Source organism: Andrographis paniculata, unplaced genomic scaffold, assembly GCF_009805555.1.
Source record: "Andrographis paniculata isolate CXL003 unplaced genomic scaffold, ASM980555v1 Contig66END, whole genome shotgun sequence".
In the NCBI taxonomy this organism is placed as follows: Eukaryota; Viridiplantae; Streptophyta; class Magnoliopsida; order Lamiales; family Acanthaceae; genus Andrographis; species Andrographis paniculata.
Genome location: NW_026137602.1, coordinates 2,264,316 through 2,289,161, shown reverse-complemented (window position 1 = coordinate 2,289,161; position 24,846 = coordinate 2,264,316). Strand labels below are relative to the sequence as shown.

The 24,846-nt window shown below is 32.7% G+C and overlaps 3 protein-coding genes across 3 annotated transcripts; 1 reads left to right on the top strand and 2 right to left on the bottom strand.

The window, feature by feature from the left end:
• The first annotated feature begins 1,495 nt into the window (after nt 1-1,495).
• LOC127263017 (uncharacterized) lies at nt 1,496-4,988 on the top strand. The gene is made up of 4 exons (XM_051291931.1): nt 1,496-2,044; nt 2,465-2,896; nt 3,051-3,357; nt 4,540-4,988. The coding sequence occupies exons 1-4, from the start codon at nt 1,652-1,654 to the stop codon at nt 4,680-4,682; spliced, it is 1,275 nt and encodes a 424-aa protein (XP_051147888.1). The 5' UTR covers nt 1,496-1,651; the 3' UTR covers nt 4,683-4,988.
• Nucleotides 4,989-10,067: 5,079 nt separating this feature from the next.
• On the bottom strand, nt 10,068-15,481 carry LOC127263105 (protein PLASTID TRANSCRIPTIONALLY ACTIVE 10). The gene is made up of 12 exons (XM_051292061.1): nt 14,690-15,481; nt 14,163-14,222; nt 13,977-14,006; nt 13,717-13,790; nt 13,051-13,132; nt 12,502-12,575; nt 12,284-12,350; nt 11,929-12,021; nt 11,609-11,785; nt 11,475-11,525; nt 10,828-10,979; nt 10,068-10,662 (listed from the first exon to the last, which is right to left on the bottom strand). Exons 1-12 carry the CDS (start codon nt 15,419-15,421, stop codon nt 10,188-10,190), a joined length of 2,067 nt encoding a protein of 688 aa, XP_051148018.1. The 5' UTR covers nt 15,422-15,481; the 3' UTR covers nt 10,068-10,187.
• A 3,031-nt stretch (nt 15,482-18,512) lies between these two features.
• On the bottom strand, nt 18,513-24,318 carry LOC127263214 (uncharacterized). The gene is made up of 7 exons (XM_051292248.1): nt 23,630-24,318; nt 21,457-21,624; nt 21,002-21,106; nt 20,817-20,918; nt 20,188-20,328; nt 19,778-20,104; nt 18,513-19,121 (listed from the first exon to the last, which is right to left on the bottom strand). The coding sequence occupies exons 1-7, from the start codon at nt 24,089-24,091 to the stop codon at nt 18,879-18,881; spliced, it is 1,548 nt and encodes a 515-aa protein (XP_051148205.1). The 5' UTR covers nt 24,092-24,318; the 3' UTR covers nt 18,513-18,878.
• Between the last annotated feature and the right edge of the window lie 528 nt (nt 24,319-24,846).

Below are 24,846 nucleotides of genomic sequence, written 5' to 3'. Positions count from 1 at the left end.
TAAGTGTATAGTATAAATTAAAAGTAATAAATAAATAAAAGGTAAAAATGTAAAATTTATGTTTAAAAATAAAAATAGGACAATAATTGTTGTACGTCCAAATTAAAAAATAGAATATTAGTATGTAAAGGAAATGCGAAGAAAAAGGAGGAAATAGTACAATATTATTATTTTAATTCGTTTTGAGAGATTCATGGGCGGTGCGGTGCTTTCGATTAAAAAAATACTGCTATAGGTGCGCAGAAATCGAGGAGCAATCCTTATTTTATTTTTTAAAATTTTTGTTACTATATTTATTTATATATAATTTTATAAAATAATATATATATTTTTTAAATAATGATCAATTTATTATGACTACAGTTATTTAAATAAATAAATTAATAAATCATTAATAATAAATTACGATATTATTTTATTATTTTTTATAAAAATAGTATTATTATATTTTAAAAATATGAATTAATAAATAAAAAAGTTAAAAATATATTTAAATATTTTGATATTATATATAATATAAATATTATTTTATAAATAATAAAATTTTATATAATATAAATAAATAAATTTATTTATTTAGTTAGAATTAATTTAAATTAGTTTTATTAAAAAATAGAGAGTTTCAAATATAGATAAATAACTATTTAATTAAATTTATTTATACTCTCTCCTTGTCATATACTTATGGGTTCATTTGCTTTTTTATTGAGTTTTATAAATATTTTAATATATTGAAACATAGTAGAAATAAAGTAGAAATGATTAAAATAACTTTAAAAATTAGAATATATATTTAAATATTTTTAAAATATATTAAAATAAAAAATATTTGCAATATAAATATTATTTTGTAGAGAATAAAATTTCCTATAATACAAATAAATAAAATATACTTTTGTTTACTTATAATTAACATAAACTAAAATTTTATATTAAAAAAAAAAGTAAAGTTTTAAAGATAGATAAAAAATATTTATTTTTTTAAAAGAGATAAAAAGAAAGAAGTTTTGAATGGTCCTACATAATGTATAAAAACTAATTTTATAAAAATATAGTATTTTATTTATAAGTGAAAGTATATAAAATATAGTTTGACTTTATGTATAAAATAATTAAATGTGTAATAAGTATGTTTATAATTTAAGTAAAAGTTAAAAATACTTTGTATGATTATTTTTTTAAATAAAAAATAAATACTTTAAAGTAAAACAGACGAAAATGGTAAAATTAATATTTTCAATTGAGACGAAGGGAGTATTTGATTTATATTTATTAAATATATTTTAATTTAATAATTTTTACGAAAAATAAAATCATATTAGTCGTTATAAAATAAAAAAAAATATATCAATTAAGTTGGAATGAGGTATAATTTTTATTTAAATAGAAGAAAGAAGATGTGATTTGAAAAAATAAATAAATAAATAAATAATATATATATATATATATATTATATTTGAATGGTTTTTATAATGGAGATGGTCTTAAAAGAGAGTTATTTCTGTCTGCTACTCAACTGTTCCCTTCTTCCTTGATCCTTCCTTAATTCAAACCTGTCTCCTCATTTTCCTGCTTTGCTTTGCTTTGCTGCATTCTCACTTCAGCTCAGCATCACCGCCTTGTACCTCTTGCATCGCCTGCTTGTACTTCCATGGCGTCCTCTGCTCAGCTCCCGCTCCTCGAGGTTCCCGTTCCGGACTCGGAGCTGGACCGATGCTTGACTGCTCTCGACCGATTTCTCGGCCTCCTCGGCTTCCGCCAGCACAGTCTACTCAGCGCCACCGCCTCGTGGCTCGCGTTTTTTCTGCTCGCCGTTGCTCTGCCGCTCTCTGTTATCGAGTTTTCGAGGTGCGACGGATGTGATAAGTATGAGATTGAGACGTTCGAGGTTCAGATTACCGTCTCTCAGGCGGTGGTCGCGGCCGTTTCGCTCCTCTGCCTGTCGCGAAATCTGCGAAAGTATGGCGTGCGGAAGGCGCTGTTCGTCGATCGCTGCCATGGACACACGGCGCAGTTCCGGAAACTGTACATTCAGAAGATTCGCGTGAGCATTTTTTGTTACTTTGGTTAACTAATTGCATCCGTTCGGTTGTGCTACGTAGTAATTACGCGAACATTTGCATTTGTTCACCATATTTGGGGAAAAGCAATTAAGATTGCCATTTATTTTGCTAACGTGTTTGACTATTTTTGAAATGAACTTTATGTCATCTTATAGTGCCTCCTGATGCATCAATAATTATCATTGCTATTCAAGATCTTGTTAGGGTTCCCAAGCATGGAAGTGTATTTTGTTTTCGAATTTTCTAAACAATCTGTTAGCTGTAATTGCTTGTCTAGAGTCAATAGGAGAAACTATGATAAGGTTTATGATAATCATCATCATCATTAAGAACTTTACTGGAATTTAATATTTTCTTTCTGCCTGGAATATCTGCTTAACTTAGTCCTCAATATTGTTTAGGGCTTCTACTACATGCTGGCTACATGGTTCGGGGTTTGTTTCCTATTGAAGGCGGCCCGCGAGGTTGCGCGATTGATTTTTATTAATCATGGTTCTTGGTGGTTGTCTACCGTCTTGTTTTTGGCCTCTCTAATATCTTGGTCATATGCAACACTGGTATTTCTATCTGGATGTGCTTTGTTCAATTTGGCTGGAAATTTGCTAATAATACACTTTGAAAATTACGGAAAAATTCTCGAGAGAGATTTGGATGTTTCAGTTTACATAGAGGAGCACATGAGCCTAACCCATGATTTGTCCAAAATAAGTCATAGGTTTCGGATATTTCTTCTTCTGGAGTTCTTGTTTATTACAGCCAGTCAGTTCATGGCATTGCTGCAGACAACTGAAAATCAGGGCATCATCAACATCGTCAATGCAGGGGATTTCGCAGTAAGTATCCAATACTTTGTCGAACATTTTTTGCTATTTCAAACCAGTTTTATCAATAAATTACCCCCGAGTATACTAATTTTCGCAAAAAGAAAACACACACACACATATATATATATATGTTATTGTTTTGCTAATGAACTAATCAATACAGGTATTATCCATTGTTCAGTTGGTTGGAATGGTTCTCTTTCTAAGTGCAGCGGCAAAAATGTCGCACAGAGCCATTAGTCTTGGTTCGATAGCTAGCAGATGGCATGCTCTGGTTACCTGCAATTCCAATGATGTTTCGGGTTCTGGAATTCTAGATAATGGCGGAAATACTGAGTCTTGCCCTCCTGTGGGGTCACTACCTGCTGCTTTGTCTGAAAGCGATTTGGAGTCTAGCGACTACATGCCGTTGGCTGCAAGTTTGCAGCCGGTATCTTCTACATCATCATATAACAGAAGACAAGCATTCGGTATGAGCACTACTACTACAAACTCTTAATGTTTTAGCTGCATGATAAAAATATTGAATTTTAATGGTTAATTGCGACGATTGCATAGTAAGAAAATTGAAAAAAAAAAAAAAAAAAGGAATCTTGTCATTTGATATCGATAGCTAATGATCAATCCTTGTGTATATCGATTTTAGCTGTTTCTAGTATAAGCTTTTACTGAGTCATATTTCTAGAAAAATGAAATCGACAATCTGATTATACAATTGCCGTCTGCAGAAATTTGAGCTTAGCTTAATGCTCGGTTCGTTTTCCTTTCTCCCGACTGGCTGACTACTTGTTTTGGCAGCGGATACAGTGTTGAATTTTAAATTCAGCAATGTGTTGTCTGGCAGCACACAATATTATTACAGATAGTTGATTATATATGTTAATATAATACAAATAACATAACTAATAGCACATGCTATAGTCGCATACAACATATATAACAGTTTTAGTACATGACATACTATTGTACAACACATATGTCATTATGAACAAACAATCGTATGTATATGCTGTGTGTAATAAAAATATGTGTTGTTTATATATATATATATATTATGAGTGCTGATTTAACCATTTCCCTTTGTTTTTCATCTTTATTGGGGACTATCTGAAATCTAACAAAAACTAAGTAACGATCATTACTTTTTGTTGCAGTTCTTTGCATTAACTTTTTAAGTACATCATTCCAATATCCATATCTCATATGTTAAAATATATTTCGAAGCAATATACTTCCTCCGTCCCAATACAATAGTCTTGTTTATCATTTTTGTCCGTCTCAAAACAATAGTCTTATTTCCATAAATAACTATATCACCATAAAACTACCTCTACTCTTTCATTTTTATTACATAATTGTCACTACTTTTTACACTAATACAGGGCAAAAAAGTCTTTTACTTGTACTTTTTACCGACTACCAATATAATGTCAATATTCCTTAAATTCCATGTCCAACCTAATTAAGACTATAGTTCTGGGATGGAGGGAGTATTATATTTATGGTAGTTATCTTATTGGTAGGATTCTTGCCTTAATTATTTAAACGATTTGTATATCACTATAAATACGTACGCATTCTTATGATTGAAATACCGAATTTCAGTTTCATATTCTAACATGATCATAACATGTTTTTCTACATTCTGCCAGTTGTATATGTGCAGTCGAACACAGGTGGTTTCACTATCTTTGGATGGATGGTCGATCGGATCCTCATCAACACAATCTTCTTCATCCATTTATCCCTGGTTTTCTTCGTTCTCGGGAAGACTGTCACCATCACCATCAGATAACGAACGATCGATCACAGACCCCGTCACAACAGCAGAACTTCTATTCCCTATCCTATCCTAACAAGCAAGTGAAGTGAAACAACAACATACAAGTCAGTATCTTATACTTTTTATTCCGCCTAATTTTATGCCTTCTATGCAGCTCTAATTATGCTTTATTTATAATTTACATCTCATGAAATATTTGTTTTGCTCTGGGCACATATGTATGCGAGTATTATGATATTTTCATTTCCCAGCATGAGAAATTTTGTTTTATAGAAACATGAGAAATTTCCATATTAAGTTTTTATAATTTCTTCTACTTTTCTTATGGGTAGATTCCAAACAAACATCTGTGTTATATATATATATATATATATATATTTACATAATCCTCTATATTTAGTTTAGGGAAAAAAATCATTTTTGGTCCCAATATAATTAAAATTAATCAATTTGGTACCAATATAACGAAAATTTATTATTTTTTGTCTCAATATAACCAAAATTTATCATTTTTTGTCCGAATATAAATTTTTTATCAATTTTAGTCATAATATAATCAAATCTTATTTTTTTTGTCCAACCGTCAACAAAATGATGAAAAATGCTGCGGTTTTGATTTTTTTTCACGTCAGCGTTTTTCGTCGGTGTGGGACAAAAAAAAGATAAAGTTTGATTATATTGGAAGAAAAGAAAAAAAAAAGTTTGATTATATTGGGAAAAAAAATGATAAGTTTTGGTTATATTGAGATTAAAATTAATAAAAATTTTATATTGGGACCATAAACGATGAGTTTTGGTTACATTGGGCTAAAATTGTTAAAATTTTTATATTAGGACAAAAATGATTTTTTCCCTTTAGTTTATTATATAGTTAATGGTTATGATATATATAAAAAAAAATTCTATTAACCAAAATCCTTCATCCGAATTCATATTTTTTTTAATTTCTATATTATATTAAAACTCATTTTACATGCTAAATAAATTCATCAATATTTATATTTAAATCATTACTTGGTATAGATCGGGTTTTAATTAGGAAAGATAAAATCTGACATAGTATTTATGGTGATTATGATTAATTAATTAATAATTATGACTTATGATATTTTATATATATATATATTATGTAATAAATATTGTTACTAATTTTAAAATAAAGATTAAAATATGTATTTAAATATTTTAAAAATTATATTTCAATAAAAAAATATATGCCATATAGATATTATTTTATAGATAATAAAATTTTACATAATATAAATAAATAAAAATATATATTTATTTATAATTAATATAAATTAATTTTATAAAATATATCAAAAACATTAAGCATTGCCGTATAATTAAAAATGACATTATACAAATAAGTTTTTCTGGTGCAGTTGGTCCATCAACAAAATAAATGAAAGATGATTTTGTGTCTAATTTACTAATCACAATGTCATAGACTTTCTTCTGTTATGTACAGGGCTGGGAAAATACACCGAAATATCGAAATACCGCATATATCGTATCAAAAATATATTGAAAAAATCGATATACCAAATTATTTTTTATATTTCGGTATTTCGGTATTTACCAAAATTATTTACTTTTTATATTTAATATATGGTAATATATTCTTAATAATTTTAAATAGTAAAGAAAAGTACTACTTCGGTATTGCTGTATTTTGGTATACTGCGGTATATATCGATATTGTTTAAATTTTGATATTTCAGTGTAATACTTTATATGTCAATACCGTATAAATTTCGGTATAATACGGTACATATCTACCGTTTAAATATTGATATTTCGGTATAATACGCTATAAATCGATACCCTTTAAATTTTAGTATTTCGATATAAATCGGTATATACTGATAACTCACAGATAGTTCAGTATACCGAATAATCGGTACGGTCGATATAAAAATCGAATTTTCAGTATACCAATTTCTTGTTTCAGTAACGGTACGATGAATAACTATACCGAATATTTTGGTACGGTATACGATATAAATTTCGGTATTCCGTATCGAACCAGCCCTATGATATGTTCGAGTGCAAGTAAATATTTTGCTAGGACACCGGCAATATTGAAGCAACATTCAAAGAAAATATCTTTCGTTATAACAATTCCACCAATAATTATACCACATTGTCTTTTATGTCATGTTTGAGATGTACAATTTCATGCAAAGTATTTGGGAAAAATCCTTATACTCTCCATGTCCCTTAAAATTGTGCTCACCTTTTATTTTCGTTTGTCTTTTAAAAACATTTTTATTTAGTAAAATAATTATACTTCCTCCGTCACAATACAATAGTCTTGTTTACCATTTTTGTCCGTCCCAAAACAACAGTCTTATTTCCATAAATAACCATATCATCGTAAAGCTACTCCTACTTTTTTTATTTTTATTACACAATTGCCACTACTTTTTACACTAATACACTCACAAGGGCAAAAAGGTCTTTTATCTATACTTTTTACCCATTACCAATATAATATTCCTTAAATCTCGTGTCCAACCCAATTAAGACTATATTTATGGGACGGAGTGAGTACCACTTTTTAAAAGGCAAAAGTAACAAAAAGTATCAACCAAAATTCCATACATTAAAACCCATGCCGAAATGTTTCGAGTACAAGTTTGAGAGACGGACGGAGTACAATAACTTAAGATTTTGGGCCTATGAATTCAAAGCATTCATTCTAAAGAATTTTGTAAGCATCCTAAGGGTAGGATTGAGCGAGACAGTAATTTTTTGGCTTGCTTGGAATGGCGTGTATTGGCAATTAGACATGTGGAGTTGAAGAGTAAGAACGAGGAGCAACCCACCGACCAGTTCGGAAAGCCAAGATTTCATCAATTTGTTAGTTGTTTGAAGAAGAGCCTACAAAATATGAAACCCGATCATGTCTTTTATAGATATATTTATACAGATATTTGACGAGCTTAATCATTGAGCAGATTCCAACATTAATATGACAACAATCAAATTTAGCGAGAAATTTTGGGTTATAAAGAACAATCCAACGACTGCCCAATACCCGAACATGAGCATAGTCAGTTGACCTATAATAACATCATCTATATTATAGAAATCCATTTTCAGCATGAGCATTTTAGGAACAAAATTTTTTGGGTAATATTTTTTGCATTTTTCATTCAACATACAAATATTGTTTGGATTCGATAGTCCATAAAGATCATAAAGTATTTGGTAACCAAAGAATACAAATAAGGGTGTTGTAATTGATCATAAGATTGAGAACTATGCATGTTCAATTGAGGAAACATTATTAAGAGCATATATATGTGGAAAATCTCTTTTCTAAAATTCAATAACCTACAAGAATGCTTGAACTTGATCAAGTATATTATTCTTAAACAAATCATGCTTTTCAATTCCTCTAGCTTCATTCGGAACACTCGTCCGACAAGTTCCAAGCGGTTTGTACTACTATCATTAGATAACAAACTAGATTGAATATCAAGCCAATTAGGATTGCAAGTCATTATAATAATAATAATATAAAAATATATATATATATATATATGCTTTTCAAAAATTTACACAAGTGCCGTAGCATTCATGTACCTTTATTGCATGTCGTGAAGGACACCTATAATGGAAGTACGATTGACTTTCTAATCATGGAGAAGTCATTAAGGCCTTGGCTATTATAAGCATCTAGAATTCCTTGAAATTTTTCTTGACGGTATTTATTTTGGGACTGTTCTAACCTGTAGAAATCAAGTCGTTGAATTTTAATTTTAATGTATTGGTCCACGATATATTGTTGTACGAAACTTTTTAATAACACACTTCCACTAGAAGGGCGCATTTGCAATCAATGGCAATAATATTCTCTAATTAAAATGTAACTCTTATCCCTATGCCTGTTTTAACTGCTACTGCTGCAAAAATGAAAGAAACGGTCAAAACCGACATGGTATTACAACATACAACATGATGGAAAGACTTGAAGAAATAGTGCAAGATGTCAAAAAAGAAAAAGAAAAAATGCATGTGGTGGCTTGCAACTTCATCTTTTATAGTTTCATTGTATAAAGTGCTAGCATTAGGCATTAGTAGCACATTACACATTAGAAATCTGACGGTTTTTTAGAATACAAACATGCATCCAGACTGACAGTATGAGTCGAGCAACGGATATTGAACCAGATCGTCTGCAAATGAAAAACATGAAAACTTTTCTAATACAACCATCAACTGGATAAACATGAATATCACGAACCATAACTACAGAGTCATTTCGCCCATCTTGTCATATCAAAGAAATGTTATCAACAAATTGTATACTATCTGATCGAGACATGAATTTGTTTTTAAGTAGATTTGATAATCATGGACATAATTTATTGTATATAACTATCTAAAGAATGTTGTATAAGTATTTAAAGAAAACAAGGAGATAAGTAATGAAACAACCAGGGGATGGAGATTTGGGTTGCTAATAAGACGAGCCTCTATTTCATTTTTGGGCCGAAGGACTGAGTATGTAAAAAATTTCTACTTAAAAAAAAATTTACCATAATAATTAGGACCGACAAACGGATCAGGTTGGGTCGGTTTTAGGTTCGGGTCAGCTTAAACGGGTTACAAAACCCTTGATCTGAACCTGACCTATTTAATTAAATGGGTTTGATATTTGCAACATTAACCTGACATTTTATCAATTGGGTCAACCTACTCATATAACCCGTTTAAATCTAAAATTTTTAAATTTTAATTTACAATTACAATTTATACTAACAAAATTTTCAAATGCATAATATATATACATATTGAAACAAAAAATTATTTATTCATATCATGAAATCGATATTCAAGAATTGAATTAACAAACACTGCGTAATAGTACACAACATAATCCTTTATTTTTTATTATTTATTTTTATAAAATTGGCCATAAATATTGAATTGTATTGATAAAATTTTAAAAATATATTTAAATTTAAAATAATATTAATTAAACGGGTTAAATAAGTTATTTTCCGATCGAAAATATAAACCTTAACCTGACCCATTTAATTAAATAGGTTAAACGAGTTTGACCCAATTATTAATTGGGTCGAAAATCTCAACCCAAACCCAACTATTTCAAGTCAGGTTCGGATCGAGTTTTCAGATCGGGTTAATTTTTGGAAGCCCTATTAATAATAATAGTAGTCCCGTGAGAAATGGTCTAATAGTGCGAGGGTTGAATTTATGACTGTGAAGTTCAAACTCCCGACGCCTTAGGTCACCTACCATACATAATTCACCTAATGTGACTTATTTGTCGGGCCTAATTTGTAGGGTACTAAGTTCGGCCGAGAGTTTACCTAATATGTACTTTCGGGTAGCGGCTGCGAATTTCTACGTAATAAAAAAAAATTAAAAAAAAATACTAGTAATAATAATAATAATCCATAGAGGCACAAGTTGAAAAGCCATAACCAGAGCTCTTACATACAAAAAGATTACACACATCCTCAGGAAGAAGTAAGGAAGGAACTAATCCTCAAACGATAATCCTTCATCGCTCAATCTCGAAGACTCCGTGCCATTCACGTGCGGTTGTTCCGACTCTTCTTCATTCTCACTACGAGAAGAAGAAGGCGGAGGAGAGGTCAATATGCTTAAGATCAAGTCATCCTCCGCGTCCGAATCCTCCTCCAAATCGCTCTCTGAATCCTCCTCCTCCTCGTCGCCGCCGCGCCGTCCCGCTTCCATTTCGCGAGCTTCCCTCTGCCTCTGCTGCTCGATGGCGTCTTCGTACGACATTTCGTACCAAACCTGTCCTTTCCCGACGATGGATTTGTTGTGAGTGTCCGTCATTCGTTCTTGCCGGCTCTTCTCCGAATTCTTCGGCTCCCCCCAGTAGTCGTAGCGGTACAACGGGTTGTCCGGGTCGTATTGATCCTTGTCGAATAGTCTGGGATCGACGTACCTCCCCGGTTCCTCTAATGGAAGCCCGAGCGTCCGTCGACTGCAAGTTAGAAAAGATTAAAAAGTTATCGGAGAAAGTACATTTGAAAATATTTTATGGAAATTGGAAAATTATAGACAGCATAAAACATATTCGAGAGACTCAAATCTAAATAATCTCTACTAAATCTAAAATTGGATACTTAAAATCAGGAAGAAGGAATACCAGCTTATGTCGCGGAGGAGAGCTTCTCTTTCCTCGAAAGACCGGCGCCAATGGATAAGGTCGTATTCGTTCATTTCCTCGTTTCGCCTCATCAACTTGATTTTGTATTTCTCCCCTCTTTCTTCGGCTTCTTTCATGAGTTTATAATAACGCTGAAGCGAAGCAGAATTGGAAACTCAAAAACTTGAAGAGGGTATATACATATAAGATAAAATTGCTCGTAACTCCACTGTGATTTCGAAATTCAGCTTAAAATCTCTTTATACTTTAAAAATTGCATGACACCCCTTATACTTCCAAACACATTGCATGAAACTACACCGACATGAAACCTCCATTTTGTGATGAAAGAATGATATCCTATTTATATTTTTCGCATGACCGGGATTTCAAGGAACATTTTTTAAAGTATAAGGGGACGCAATGCAATTTTTAAAGTAAGGTGGGGATTTAAGTTAAATTTCAAAACCATATAGAAGTTTAATGCAACGTTTTTTAAAGTATAAGAGGGCGTCATACAATTTTTAAAGTAAAATAGATTTACGCCGAGTTTCGAAATTATAAGGAAGTTATGAACAATTTCGCCTATATAATATACATACATATGATTACATATATATATATATGTTCGATATGTGATGCAATACCTGGCGCTCCGCAAATGCAGCTTCCAAGTCGAGTTCTTTCACGCTTACTTTCTGTCAAGCGATAGAGAGAGAACAACGTCGCATTTATTGCCATAATTCTCAACCATATAACGATGAAAATGAACATTACTTACCACTTTAATATAAGGAAGCAGCGAATTCTTATAGTAAACTTTATCATATTCGACAGAGTTATCCTCGTCGAATTCTTCGTCATCGCTCAATTCCGACAATTTTTTGCCTTCGTATTTAGCAGGATTTGCCGCCATCTCATCCAAAATCATCTGTTCGGCATTATGAATCTGCCATAGCTGCAAGCATACAAAAGTAATAGAAATGCGAACGAAAGGAAATATAAGCCCAACTTTTGAAGTATAGAATTGTTCTTAGAAAATCTAAAGATGAAGCAATGCTGTGGTTCTAAAATACTTTAGGCAATGCTCATAAGAAATACCTTATCACAATACGGGTGATTCGATAATAACGGCTCCTCCTCCCATCTGATTCCGGGATCTTTTCTTGGAACAGGAGGTCTTCCACAATCGCGCTGCCAAAAAAATGAGCCAAACTACTGAAGAAAACATAAAACAGAAAGTACACTATTCCCGTAACACATATTAGATTAGTACATTGAATAAATATGTTCTAAACCATAGATATTTCAGCGTCGAAACAAATAAAGAAGAAATGAGTCTCAAATTCATTTAGCATTTACATCTACTAAGTTACAACAAACTCGGGTCTCATAAGAACTGTTTACATAAGACCAGTAGGACAAATTGAAACTTGAAAGAAGAGAATTTACTTACTCTCAATTCATCAGGGTTAACATCTTCATCCCGGTGAAATATTGGTGGGAAGTCAAATTTATTGAAGCTGCAAGCGGCGTTAAAGGAAGCACATCAATGAGTTCTAGAATAGTTGCATATCGAATATTTTTCTACAAACTGGAAGGTGGTATAGACTAACAGATTCGAATGCACAAAGGTATATAAATCCATGAAGAAAGAAATACAAGGAAGCTCACATTAAGTGATCGATATTAGGGTAGACAAACCGCAGCTCAATTGGAAATCGAAAGCGATAAGGATCTCTCTTCGCCTGCAAATGGAGGAAATTTTTACACTGTCCATCAAACATACTTCAAAGGAAAAAAATAAAATGTTGACGGTTTTGAGAACATAATTATTAATCGTATCCCACAAAGTAAACACACTCTAAGTTGCTGATGTACTGATAACTCAACAACTTCAAATTAAGGTTTCTTCAATTTAAGCAGCGCTATGATAAAATTTAAGTTCTCACATAAGCTCATGTCTAAAATACATTTAAGTGTATACTTGAATGACACTAATTAGTGTGCCATTTTCGGGGTTTTTTTAACTCATCTTAATTACATCTGTTCTATGATTTTACATACGTAATGCAGTTTATATGTATGTGTTCTGGTGTTTACAAGTATTGGTAAACTTCATAGTATACTAGTGGTTTGATAACGACTGATCAGTACAAAAATAAAAGGCAACCGTGATTAATAGCAATATAAGAACATTAAATTACAGATAGTAAGACTTACCAAAATTTCAACAATGACATTCATACCAACTTTGATATGATGCCGGATCCAATACCAGTCGTTTCGTTTGATAGGAACCAAGCTGAAATGAATCAAACAAATTTATCATTTCATACAAAATCCTGAGATAAAAGTGTGATGCGAGCTACACATCAATATAATGCAAAGATTAGTTGCCCCTGAAAGATATTCGACATTGCCTTCATCACCAACTAATATGCATATCGAGCAAAAATCTCATGAATACTACCCTTAGAACTACTTGCTAAATATATGATCGCACCATTTCAAGATTACTTGCAACTTATTATCAATTAGATTTACATGGCATCTAAGCTCTGTTCTTTTCAAGACTAATGAATTGGAACAGAATCATTTGATTTCGAGTACGGAGCAAATAAACTCACTAAAACCTCAGAAACCCATGCAATATTAATATAGTAACTCGAGTGCGAGTTATTCAATTTTTATCAGTTCAAAGTTATGCATTGTATCACCTAATTTAGTCGCTGATAAATCGAATTTTGGCAGTGCATAAGTTAGTTCAAAATAACCAGAAAACAGACACCTAGAATTTCAACATGGAACTGAAATCGAAAGGCTTCTTATAGACAGCTCTACTCGATCATATACGACAAGAGTGGATAAAATGAAAATAGCACAGACCCATCATACACGCCTCCAATGTCCACAAATGCTCCTTGATAAAGATGCAGCGCAGTTACTTTCCCGGCACATATCTGAAAATAAAAGAATCCATGATATCGAAATTGAACTCTGTAAAACCAGTTAGACTTAACTATACAAAACTCATTAATATCTATGCATTTGGATTTACGCTAGAAGCAAACATCGTACACTTAAGGGTTCGATAAGAAGTTGAAAACAAGAAAGGAATCAAACAGAAATTCGATCAATTCACTTACTTGTCCGGGGAAATAGAATGGTAGCTCATACTGCAAAACCCAAAACATCGTAGAAAACAGTAATGGTCAGCTCATCTATTTACCATGAAAACTAATAATGATAAACCATTACGTCAACCTAAATATTAGAGGAAAAACTACGATGAAATACATCAAATAAAGGTAAAAAAGCAGCTTTCCTGTTACCATTTCTTCCTTATAATCTTTTCCCCTCTTCCTCCTGCCAGGATGATAATCTTGATCATACTGCAGGGTTAAAAAAAAGATATCTCAACAACAAGTTTCTTACGAGCAAAATAAGATGACTCTATCTCAGGAATGTTCAATGATCATCATACATCACACAGCTACGAGTAATAAGCCAATTAGTCGTTGCTTTTCAGCAACTACTACCGATGCACACAGCCTAAGAACATTCTTAACTACACGAAAGAATATTAATGCCAAAATGGTCCTTCCCAACCCCTAACATACCAAAATTTCGAAATGCTCATCAAACTTCAATTGCTTTATATGAAGAAGATTATCCCATTCTCTATTTACTACAATGTTCTTCAATTTCGATCAGAAAAGTAACAAATCAAGAAAAAAAAATCCAAGCTCGTAAGTAGACAATTTTCGAAAGACCTTAACACACAAAATTAAAATGCAGCTTGAATTAGAAAGAACTAAAAACCATAATCACATCCTCAAATTCGAACATTGAAAGCAACCTTATACGATTCCTCCTCCAATCGGTCCCGATTCGCCTCAACCCACTCGGTGTACTGCTTCAAGAACATTTTATACCTCTCCAAGCACAAATCCTTTTCCTCAGCCTCCATATCCACCTTCTCCTCCACAGTCTCCAAATCCACTCTCTTAGAAGAGAACACCTTATGCGCGCCACGGATGAACTCGAGCTCCTCCCTGTCCACCTCCCACCCTCGCGGCGGCCAATCCCGCGGCGGCACCAGCGCCACCACCAACGGCCCACTCCACCGAGTCTCCAGCGGCTCAGGAATCTCCCCCTTCATTTCAAACTGCTTGGCGTAGTACTCATCCTCAGTCAGCCCCATCTCCTCCCTCTTCTGCTTCCGATACTTAGGGCTCAGCATCTTGAAAGCTTCGATGGCCTCCGGCGACTGCAGCGGAACCTCCTCCCCTTCGTTCAGCGACTTCCGCGCGAAATCGGCTTCCGGCGTGAGGATTTCCTCCCAGGGAGCCCATCCGCGCTCAATCCAATTCCGGCGCCGCGCCTCCTCCTCGGTTTCCTTCTCCTTGGGGAGGAAGGAGGCTAGGTAGGCCTCGTCGTCGCCGACGGGGAACTCGTCGGAGGAATAGGAACGGAGGCGAGAGGGGGGACGGGAGAATGGGAAAGTAATGGAGGTTGAAGAGGGTTTAAGGAAGGGTTTTGGAGAGGGTAGAGGGAAAATGGCGCAGGAGAATGAGAATGGAAGCGCCATTATCGCAGTGAGTTTTGAGCTTTGGAATTAAAATCTCTTTGGAATATAACCACAGGGGCTTTGTGTTAATTCTTACCGGATAACGGTTCCTTTTAGTTTTGGGCAAAAAATCATTTATTTGGATTGTTATAATGTAACGCCGCCAATTTTTGTGTTACGCAGCTCCAAAAAATGGACCTTGCTTTCCCCTTTTTTACTATTTTTTTTTTAATTTTTAATTTTCCTAGATTTTTAAAAAATTATTATAAATTATAAATATAAAAAATTATTTTAAATAATAAAAAAATAGAATATTTGAAGAATATTAATAAAAAATATTAATGAAGTAAAGATGGCCTGATATATCGTAACATAAATTTCACTTGCATATACTTATTAAGAGTGATTAAAAAATAATTTGTTCGACCATTTTGTTTATATCACCATATATATGTTCTATCATTAATTTCTTTGGGCGTCAGAATATTTATTCTTTATGTATTAGCTTACATTTTTTTTTATTATATTTTACTTTTTCTAAAAAGAAATTAAATTTTCATATTTCATATTGACATGTGAAATCGATATAATTTTTGACACTATGTAATACTCCCTCCGTCCCAGATACCGTAGACGACACGTATTTTAGAAGGAGTGTAATTAGTAAATAATTAAGAATGTATCAGTGAAAATAATTATCTTATAATATAAATAATTATAAATTAATATTAAGATAATTAGTTTAATTAAAATTTTAAAAAATAAAATTAAAAAAAAAAAATTAAAATGAGATTAAAGTGTGTAATCATTTTTAAAAAAAAAGTAAAGTGACATGGTACGTGGGACAAACAGAAACGGCAACGTGGACATAGTACTTGGGACGAACAACGTGGACATGGTATCTGGGACGGAGGGAGTAATAAATTTAGGGTGTGTTTGTTTGGGGGATTAGATTATATTTCCACTATTTATCCAATTTTTTCTTTAAAAATTACATCAAATCAAACACCTATTTTTTATTTTCTATATTATACTAAAAATCAATTTTACATTCAAAACATCATCTCAACAACTATTTATATCACATCATACAACTATTTAAATTCAAAATTTTTACTATTCAAATCTCAACTCAAAATCCAAACCCCCGAACAAAAACATCCAATAGACAGGATAAAAAAACATGTGTGAGTAAACTTGATGGATGGAAAAAATTCAAAAAAACCAACTTTTCATTGGGTTGAAAAATAACTTCTTTGAGCTAATTTGTCACATATGTTTATTCAATGTTTGCAAAATATTTTGACATCAAAAGAAAACACTAGTTGACATAAGGTTACATAGGCCGATCTAGAAAAAAATTTTAGTGGTGGCACAATAGATATATTAAAATAATAATATTAATATTAATAAAAATAAGATATTATTAATGATATAGAAAATAATAATATAATACTATTATATATATTTAAAATATAAATTGATTCTTTTCATTGAATTGAATTTTAATTATTAGATACTTATGACAGTTTAAATTTTAAATAATTTACTAAAATATTTTTGGATAACAATGACATTCAAATTTTAAGTGAGGACACTCAAATTTTTTTAGTGGTGGTACAATTATTTAATTATAATTTTTTTTTTTTTTTGATGTGATAAAATCTCTGGTGGCCAGTGCCACCACTGCCTTCTACTTGAATCCCCCCTTGTACCGTTAGATGTTGAGAACATAAAATTGTATGACTTATTAACAACCAGCAATTTTGAAAGTGTAATTTAAATTAATTAGAAAGATATTTTTAGCCAAATCTTTAAATAGATGTTACCTTTTAGACAAGATATAAAAGAATCGATTTTATAGTATTTGATAAGAAAGATCTTAAAGTATATTGATATTAGAGAGTGCATATTCTAATAAATTTTTAAGAGAAGTATTTGATCTATTAGTGATCATGTTATTGGTATACAAACAACTTTTGGTTTATTTTTTATTTTTTTTCTTTTATTTTTGTCTTCTATATTACAAGATCGATCACACTTATCCAATGAGATTCAAAAGTCCAAAATCAAGATAGCCAAAATATCATACCAAACATCTCATTGTATCAAATAGTAGTAGGGATGACAATGGGTCGGGTCCAGCCGGGCCCGATACCCGATCCGAATACACATGGTTGGACCTGAGATCCGAACTGGACCCCACCATACCCGGACCCGACCCGAATAATACCCGACAAGACCCGATGGACCCGATAGACCAGAAATTATTTTTTTTAATTTTTAAAATTTAACTTAAAATTGGACCCGAATCCGGATCTAGACCCGACATATATTAAAATTTATATATTTTATTAAAAAATTTTATAATAAATAAATAAAACTAAAAAACATATTTTTAATATAATTTATATTATTAAAAATTAATTTTTTCATATATATAATTAATATATTAGTCGGGTCCGAGTAGGGTCCACCATTGGACCCGAGACCTGACCGGACCCGATAAAGGTACATAATACCCGATTCGGACCCGGATCCGATGCCTGTATCATTGGACCCGATCCTAAATAAATAAGTCGGATTCGGGTCGGATCTCGGGTCTAGCCGGACTCATTGCCATCCCTAAATAGGAGTACTATTAAAAAAAAAAAAAAAAAAAAGGAGTACTATTTAAATTCAATTTTTATTTCTATTTAGGTTTTTTATTCTCAAATCACTAAATCAAATACAAATTAAATCCATCCACGTGTTTGTTTGGAGTTTGAATTTTGAACTATGATTTGAATAGTAAAAAATATGAATTAGAATAGTGATATTATGATATGATGTGATAGTTTTGAATATATTTCAATATAATATTAAAAAAATAAAAAATAAGTGTTTGATTTAATATGTTTGAAGAAATTTGTTTTTATAAATAGTGAAAATCTAACAAAATCTTTCAAACAAGCAATTTTGAATCATAGCCGTTAAAATCGAAACTAAGGGTGTGTTTGTTTTGGGGGATTTTTCCCAAAATATACTATTCATCCAATTTTTTTCTTGAAAAAACATTAAATCAAATACTAATTTTTTATTTTTTATATTATATTAAAAATTAATTTTACATTTAAAATATCAGATCATACGACTATTTCAATTCAAAAATTTTACTATTCAAATCCTAACTTAATATTCAAAATCCCAAACAAACACGAAAGCTCGAACCCTATCCGGAAACCCAAACCACTGTTCATTTTTAAAAAAATATCACATCAAATACACTTTTTTTTTATTACAAAATATTAAATCAAATATTAACTTTTTACTTTTTTTTTTTTTTTTTTTTTTTTTTTTTTTTTTTTTTTAACTTCCAAATTTCCAAAAACCTTTGAACCCTCCTATCCAAACAAACCCTTAATACTTCAAGTTTTCCAAAACGCATACTTCATTGAGAGCTTGCAATGCAAATGCAATGTTCGTCGACTCGACTCGACTAATGAAAAACAGTGGTGCACAGCAAAAGCCTGCCGGAATCGATCCGGCTTCGCTGCCGATATACTTCGAACAAAAGCTCCTCATCGCCCTTCACATTAAGGCAGCCCTCCATGTCATGGCAAGACGTACGATGATGTCCTAATTTCGGCGTTCGGCATGCATCATTGTCTCGAGACTGGAAGAGAGCCGGGCTCCAGCTACCCCGGCTGCTGCTGCCGGAGGGAATGATTCGCTCCGTATCCTGCAAGAAATCTCGGGTTTAGGAATAATCTCGATGATGATACTAGGTTGTCGGTAAATGACATTACTAGAAAGGTCCGACATCATATTATCCAAAAAAACCACCGGTAAAGACACATTTCGCCTGTAGGGCTAATGTACTCCAGCAATGAAAGAAAACTGGTAAGGTAAAGTCAATTCTCGGTCCTTAATTCGCTTCTTTTTCGATTTTGGTCCGTATTTTGATCTTTTCATCAATCTTATGCAATTGCGAAAGATCACAATATAGGATGGATTAAAACCAAAATTATCAATCGAAAATGATAAAATTGCCAATAACTTCTCTGTGGTTTCGAAATTCAGCGTAAATCGCCTTTGTACTTTAAAAATTGCATGTGCCCCTTATACTTTAAAAAATATTGCATGAAACCTTTTTTTTACATTTTATGCGTGATGAGAAGATGATTTTTCATCTATATTTTTTGCATGACGGGGAAGTTTCATGTAATATTTTTGAAAGTATAAGAGAGAGCCATGCAATTTTTAAAGTACAGGGAGAGCTGAATTTTGAAACTACACGGAAGTTGTGGACAATTTTGCCATCGAAAAATAGAATGACCAAAATCGAAAAAGAACGTAAATATGTTTTTTTAAGTAGAATTAAGGATACGAAGTTACCGTCTCTGTTTCCCATCGTAGTAGTTTCGGAGTGACGGGTATTTCTATCTTGGAATTGGTCGAGGGAGATGCGTCGTGAATAGTCTCCCATTGCAACCACGGGAAAACAACGCCGTCCGTTTCTCCGGGACAAGAGATAGCAGCGGCGGTGGAGCTCTTGTAAGGATCTTTTGGCATCCTCGACCCTTCGATAGTCGAAGTTCCGTCGCTCCTCTCTCCATCGAATGACGACATGTCGGTGTCTTCGACGTTGGAAATGAAATCCTCGAGGTATTTCTCTGCCTCCTCCGTCAGCCTTCTCGACATCCGGTGTCTGTCGCTGCTTCTCTACAACACCAATAACTATATTTAACTAAAATCAACAACGGAAAATACGTACATAGTACCGATGCTTGTATACGTAAATATACCTTTCGCGCCCGTATTGGCTTCTCGGCTGCGGACGAACTCCTTGAATCGAGAATCGTTCTCGCATCGTCCTGAAATGTCTCGAAATTGTCCGTAGGCAACGAATGGACACGCGTTACTGGTGAGCGATTTCGACCCATCACCTTTAATAAACATTGTTGTAACAGATTATGATTAATGATCGAATAACAAACAAAAACGTAAAGAAGACAGATTTACGTGGTTCACTAACGTTGGCTATATCTACGTAAAGAAACGAAAAACAGATTTATTTGAGGGATTCAGATTCTGATTTTTTATACACATTAACCTAGATTATATATCTCTAAGTCTATTCAAATAAATTAAAAGAATGCATCAGAAGAATTGAACCTAATATTAACTCAAAAGCTCAATACTGCGTACTGTCGGACCAGGGGCCTCTCCGCGCACCCGGACCCCAAGCAAGGGGGACTTCACCCCCTTGGCCCCCGACTCATTGACCGAGCAGCGAGACCCCCGTAAAACTCAGCAAAGTGAAAAATTAGATTCAAAGCATATCAACACACACGTACAACGACACATTATTTTAAGCATCCAATCCAAAATAATTCGCTGTAATAATCGAAGTAAATTAAACGTCCCAACGTACTTGATTTAGCTCGGTTCTGATCTCCTCGACGGCATGTCTCAATTCTTGCCGCATTGCTTCATATAATCCGCCATTTCCAGCACCGTCGATAGAAGGCTCGCGCTGAAAACCCGGAAATAATGCTCAAGCCAAGACATTGAACAATACAATACTATAAAACATAATACAAATTCGTATATATAAACCTTCTTTTGAGAAAAAACGGGCCGGATTATCTTCTCGAATCCATTTCTGCCGAGATGTGTATCCTTCGACTTCAATTCATCATCGGTCAGGGCGGACGAGTGGCTCTGGATAATCCGATTCATAAATACATTTACCCAAAAAAGACACAAGTGCTCGGAGAAAATTGCAAAAAATATCACACACTTATACCCTAATATCACTTTTGTCCTGTATTTATCTTGCTGGCAAAATATATCCCACATGTTTACAAAAGTCATTATTTATGTCATTTGCCCGCGCGTGACATTCACACCACGCGCGGCCAAATGATTGAAATAACGATTTTTGCAAACATGTAGAATATATTTTGCCAGCAAGATAAATACCGGATAAAAATGATGACAGGGTATACATGTGGGATATTTTTTGCAATTTTTCCCGAGTGCTCGTCGTAAAGTAAATATGTAAAACTTACGGAGTATCCGTCCTGGGAAATCGATAGATCTTTGTAGCTCTGAGTTCTTCGGAGTTTCCGATTGTTTGAAGCTGTTGCTTTTGAAGTTGCCTGCATTTGGCCATTTGCATTTGCGGGAGCTTTCGGGTTACTGCGATTGCTTGAGCTGTGGAAATGATTCGCCTCACTCTGCAATTCAAGCGTATATCATTAAAGTGAATCGAGGCAATAGAACTAGGCTTGCACATATTAATAACAAACTATAAAACTATGAACATATTTGTATTTAGTTATCGAAAGCCTGCGTGATACTCTATTTACTTGTGAGTTTTTAATTTTGGGCTTTAATTTTGAATAGTAAAATTTTGAATTAAAATAGTTGTTTGATGTGATATAAATATGTATTGACTTGATATTTTTAATGTAAAATTAAATTTTAGTGTAATAAATAAAAATCGGTTGTTTCACTTGATATTTTTTAAAAGAACAGAAAATTGAAATAGTAAAATCAATAGTAAAACCTCACAAGTAAACACACAAAATTGCCGTTGGTATTTTTTTACTATACAATTTTTCATAAATATTATAAAAAAAATACAATATTTAGACATATTAACCTAATATATATTACTTTCTACATATTAACCTAATATATATTACTTTCGTCTGCATCAAAGGATTATATTTACATTTTGCATAATTGCAATTAACAAATAAAATATTTTTATATTAGTACAATTATTTTTACAAATGTTATTTTTTTTATTATAAGACATTATTTTTCCGCAAAAAAATAAATATAACTCTAAAGCCAAGTAGGAGGTATAATATATATGCTTACTATTTACACAAAGTCACAAAATCAAACCCAAAATATTACTCACCCCGTCCCTTGAGAATCTATTCATTTTTCTATTTTGGTCTGTCCCACGGCAAAGTATTGATTTGAGTAATTGCATTATCTATCTAACATTACCTAACATTACAAATACCCTTTTAATTTACAAAGATGTCGTTACTTTTATATCATACAATACTAATAAGGTTAGTTTCATCTTTTTACCTTTATTTCTACTCCATTTCAATATAATACTAATATTTCTAAAACTCCGTGCAAAAAACAAATGGACAGATAGACATGAGGTGGAAGGAGTATTACGGGTTACATTTTTATATTTTGCATAATTGTAATTACCAATAAAATATTTTTATATTTGTATAATTTTTATTACAATTATTATTATTATTATTATTATTATAAGACACTAATAAAAGTATTTTTATCATTTTCTTTAAATTTGTACAAGTAAAAAAATAAATATAACCTTTAAAACCGAAATAAAGAGTATAATATATATACTTACTATTCATGCAAAATATTATTATTTTTTTAATATTTTTTATGCAATTCTCCGCACATTACTTTTTCTAAACAAAACTACAATTGCAGTTGCCATCAGACAACGTTTCCAAATTGATTTTATTGCAATAGAAAAGGAAAATCCCAGCAGATGAATCTAAAGTTTCTCTTACTTAAATTGACTAAAATCTCTCTACATAATATATACTTCCGTCCGTACATTTGCTTTGCTAAGTAAATTATTTGCACTTTTCAATTTTATTCAACATTCAGAAAATATCATTACGCAAATTGGGGCTTTTGCAGAAGCGAATCGAATCAAACCGAACAAATATTCTAACAGAAAATTTTGATTATCGGTTAACATAAAATATTTATAGTATTTACAAATATCTCGAACCGAAATTAAAAAATATATATATAAAAAGAAATTAAAATTCTAATTAAATAAAAAATATTTACAAATATTTCAAATATTCGAACCGAAATCTACCCGTATATAATTATTAATATAAATTTTAAAATATAATTATATAAATACATAAATATAACCGAACCCAAAAAAATATGAAAAATCGAAAATGAACCGAACAAATATCGAACAAATATAAATGTACAGTATTTGTATTCGAATGAAATTTGATCGGTTAACTGAAAATTCGATTCGGTTCGGTTGGACAATCCGGTTCGATCTTTTTGTCCATCCCTATTTTTAGCTATTCACCTTTTTTTTTTTTTAATATTTATTATTTAAATTTCATTTAAAAAAATTTAGGAGCACCCGTTTTGAAATTTAAAAAATAAAAAAAAATGAAAAATGAGAAGTACAATCACCTCGGAATCGCTGATGTGATGCCGTGCGACCGACAGCGACCGCCGCCGCCCGGAGTAACTCACACCTCTCTCCCTGCCACCGCCGCCGCCTCCTTCGGCGGCGGCGGGCCTACTAGAAGCCTCTCCGCGAGTCCTGGATACGGACCGGCTCTTCCTCCTCGACGACGCCGTATCGCTCGCCCACCGCCCAATCTCCCCCCGCCGGGAAACCGATCTCCCCCGCCGCCCCGCAGCTCCGCCGTCGCTGCCATTGTCGTTCCACGAAGAAGAAGACGAGAAGAACTCCAGCGCCAGATCGTCCAAGCTGATCTCCGATAACTGCGCCGCCGCCGCTCCTCTCGGCGCGGTCTTCGTCTCCTGCTCGACGTCCTGCCGAGAGAACCGGCTGACGCTTCTGGAGCGGCGGCCGGCGCCGCCGACGGTGTCTCGTCTGGTCGTCGATCTGAACGCCGACGTCGCCATCGGCAATGAATTTAGAAAATTAATAGCCGAAAGTCCTCACCTACCGCAGAAAAATTGACGCATAGTGGATGAATTAGGGTTTATGAGGTATCGATTTTGAAAATGGAGCAGAAAACAATGGCGGATTTGGGGGAAATTTTTGAAAAGGGAAGAAAGAAATTAAGGCAAAAGGTCGAAATGATAATATTCAGAGAATCCAATTGACATATGAATTGCCGAAGTAATTAGTCCAATTAGGGAGTACTTAAAATAACCTTTTAAATAAGTTAGGTTTAATTAAATCAATTTTCAAAACCATATTAATTATTTTGCCGTATCCGCTTGGGTTTCTTCGACAATTCATTTTTAATCATTCCATTCGAAATATATTTTACCCGCTCCGTCTCATATATTTTGGGTCTGTTACCGTAGAAAGAGAATTTAGGTAAAATATAATTAGTAGATAATTAAAAATATATTAGTAAAAATAATTATTATTTAGTAAAAATAATTATAAATTAAAATTAAAATAAGATAAATAATTTAATTAAAATTAAAAAAATTATAAAATTTAAAACTTAAAATATGATTAAAATGGATAATCATATTTCAAAAAAAAAAAAAAATTACTTGAGACAGATGAAAATAAAAGATAGGAAAATATTTTCTAATATAGAAATATATTGCAGAATAATACTCCCTTCCTCAAATTGCCCGACCCGACCCGACCCGACCCGATAGTATTTTTCGGACCGTAGTTAAGTGTGGCAATTGAA

Coding starts and splice junctions, on each gene's coding strand:
- LOC127263105 (XM_051292061.1), bottom strand. CDS start 15,421: ATGGCGCTTCCATTCTCATTCTCCTGCGCCATTTTCCCTCTACCCTCT. Junction 12,576..13,050: donor ATGTCATTGTTGAAATTTTG/GTAAGTCTTACT, acceptor CTCCATTTGCAG/GCGAAGAGAGATCCTTATCG. Junction 12,351..12,501: donor CCTAATATCGATCACTTAAT/GTGAGCTTCCTT, acceptor CGCCGCTTGCAG/CTTCAATAAATTTGACTTCC.
- LOC127263214 (XM_051292248.1), bottom strand. CDS start 24,091: ATGGCGACGTCGGCGTTCAGATCGACGACCAGACGAGACACCGTCGGC. Junction 21,625..23,629: donor ATCACATCAGCGATTCCGAG/GTGATTGTACTT, acceptor CTTGAATTGCAG/AGTGAGGCGAATCATTTCCA. Junction 20,105..20,187: donor AGCCAATACGGGCGCGAAAG/GTATATTTACGT, acceptor TTGGTGTTGTAG/AGAAGCAGCGACAGACACCG.
- LOC127263017 (XM_051291931.1), top strand. CDS start 1,652: ATGGCGTCCTCTGCTCAGCTCCCGCTCCTCGAGGTTCCCGTTCCGGAC. Junction 2,897..3,050: donor TCAATGCAGGGGATTTCGCA/GTAAGTATCCAA, acceptor TAATCAATACAG/GTATTATCCATTGTTCAGTT. Junction 3,358..4,539: donor TAACAGAAGACAAGCATTCG/GTATGAGCACTA, acceptor ACATTCTGCCAG/TTGTATATGTGCAGTCGAAC.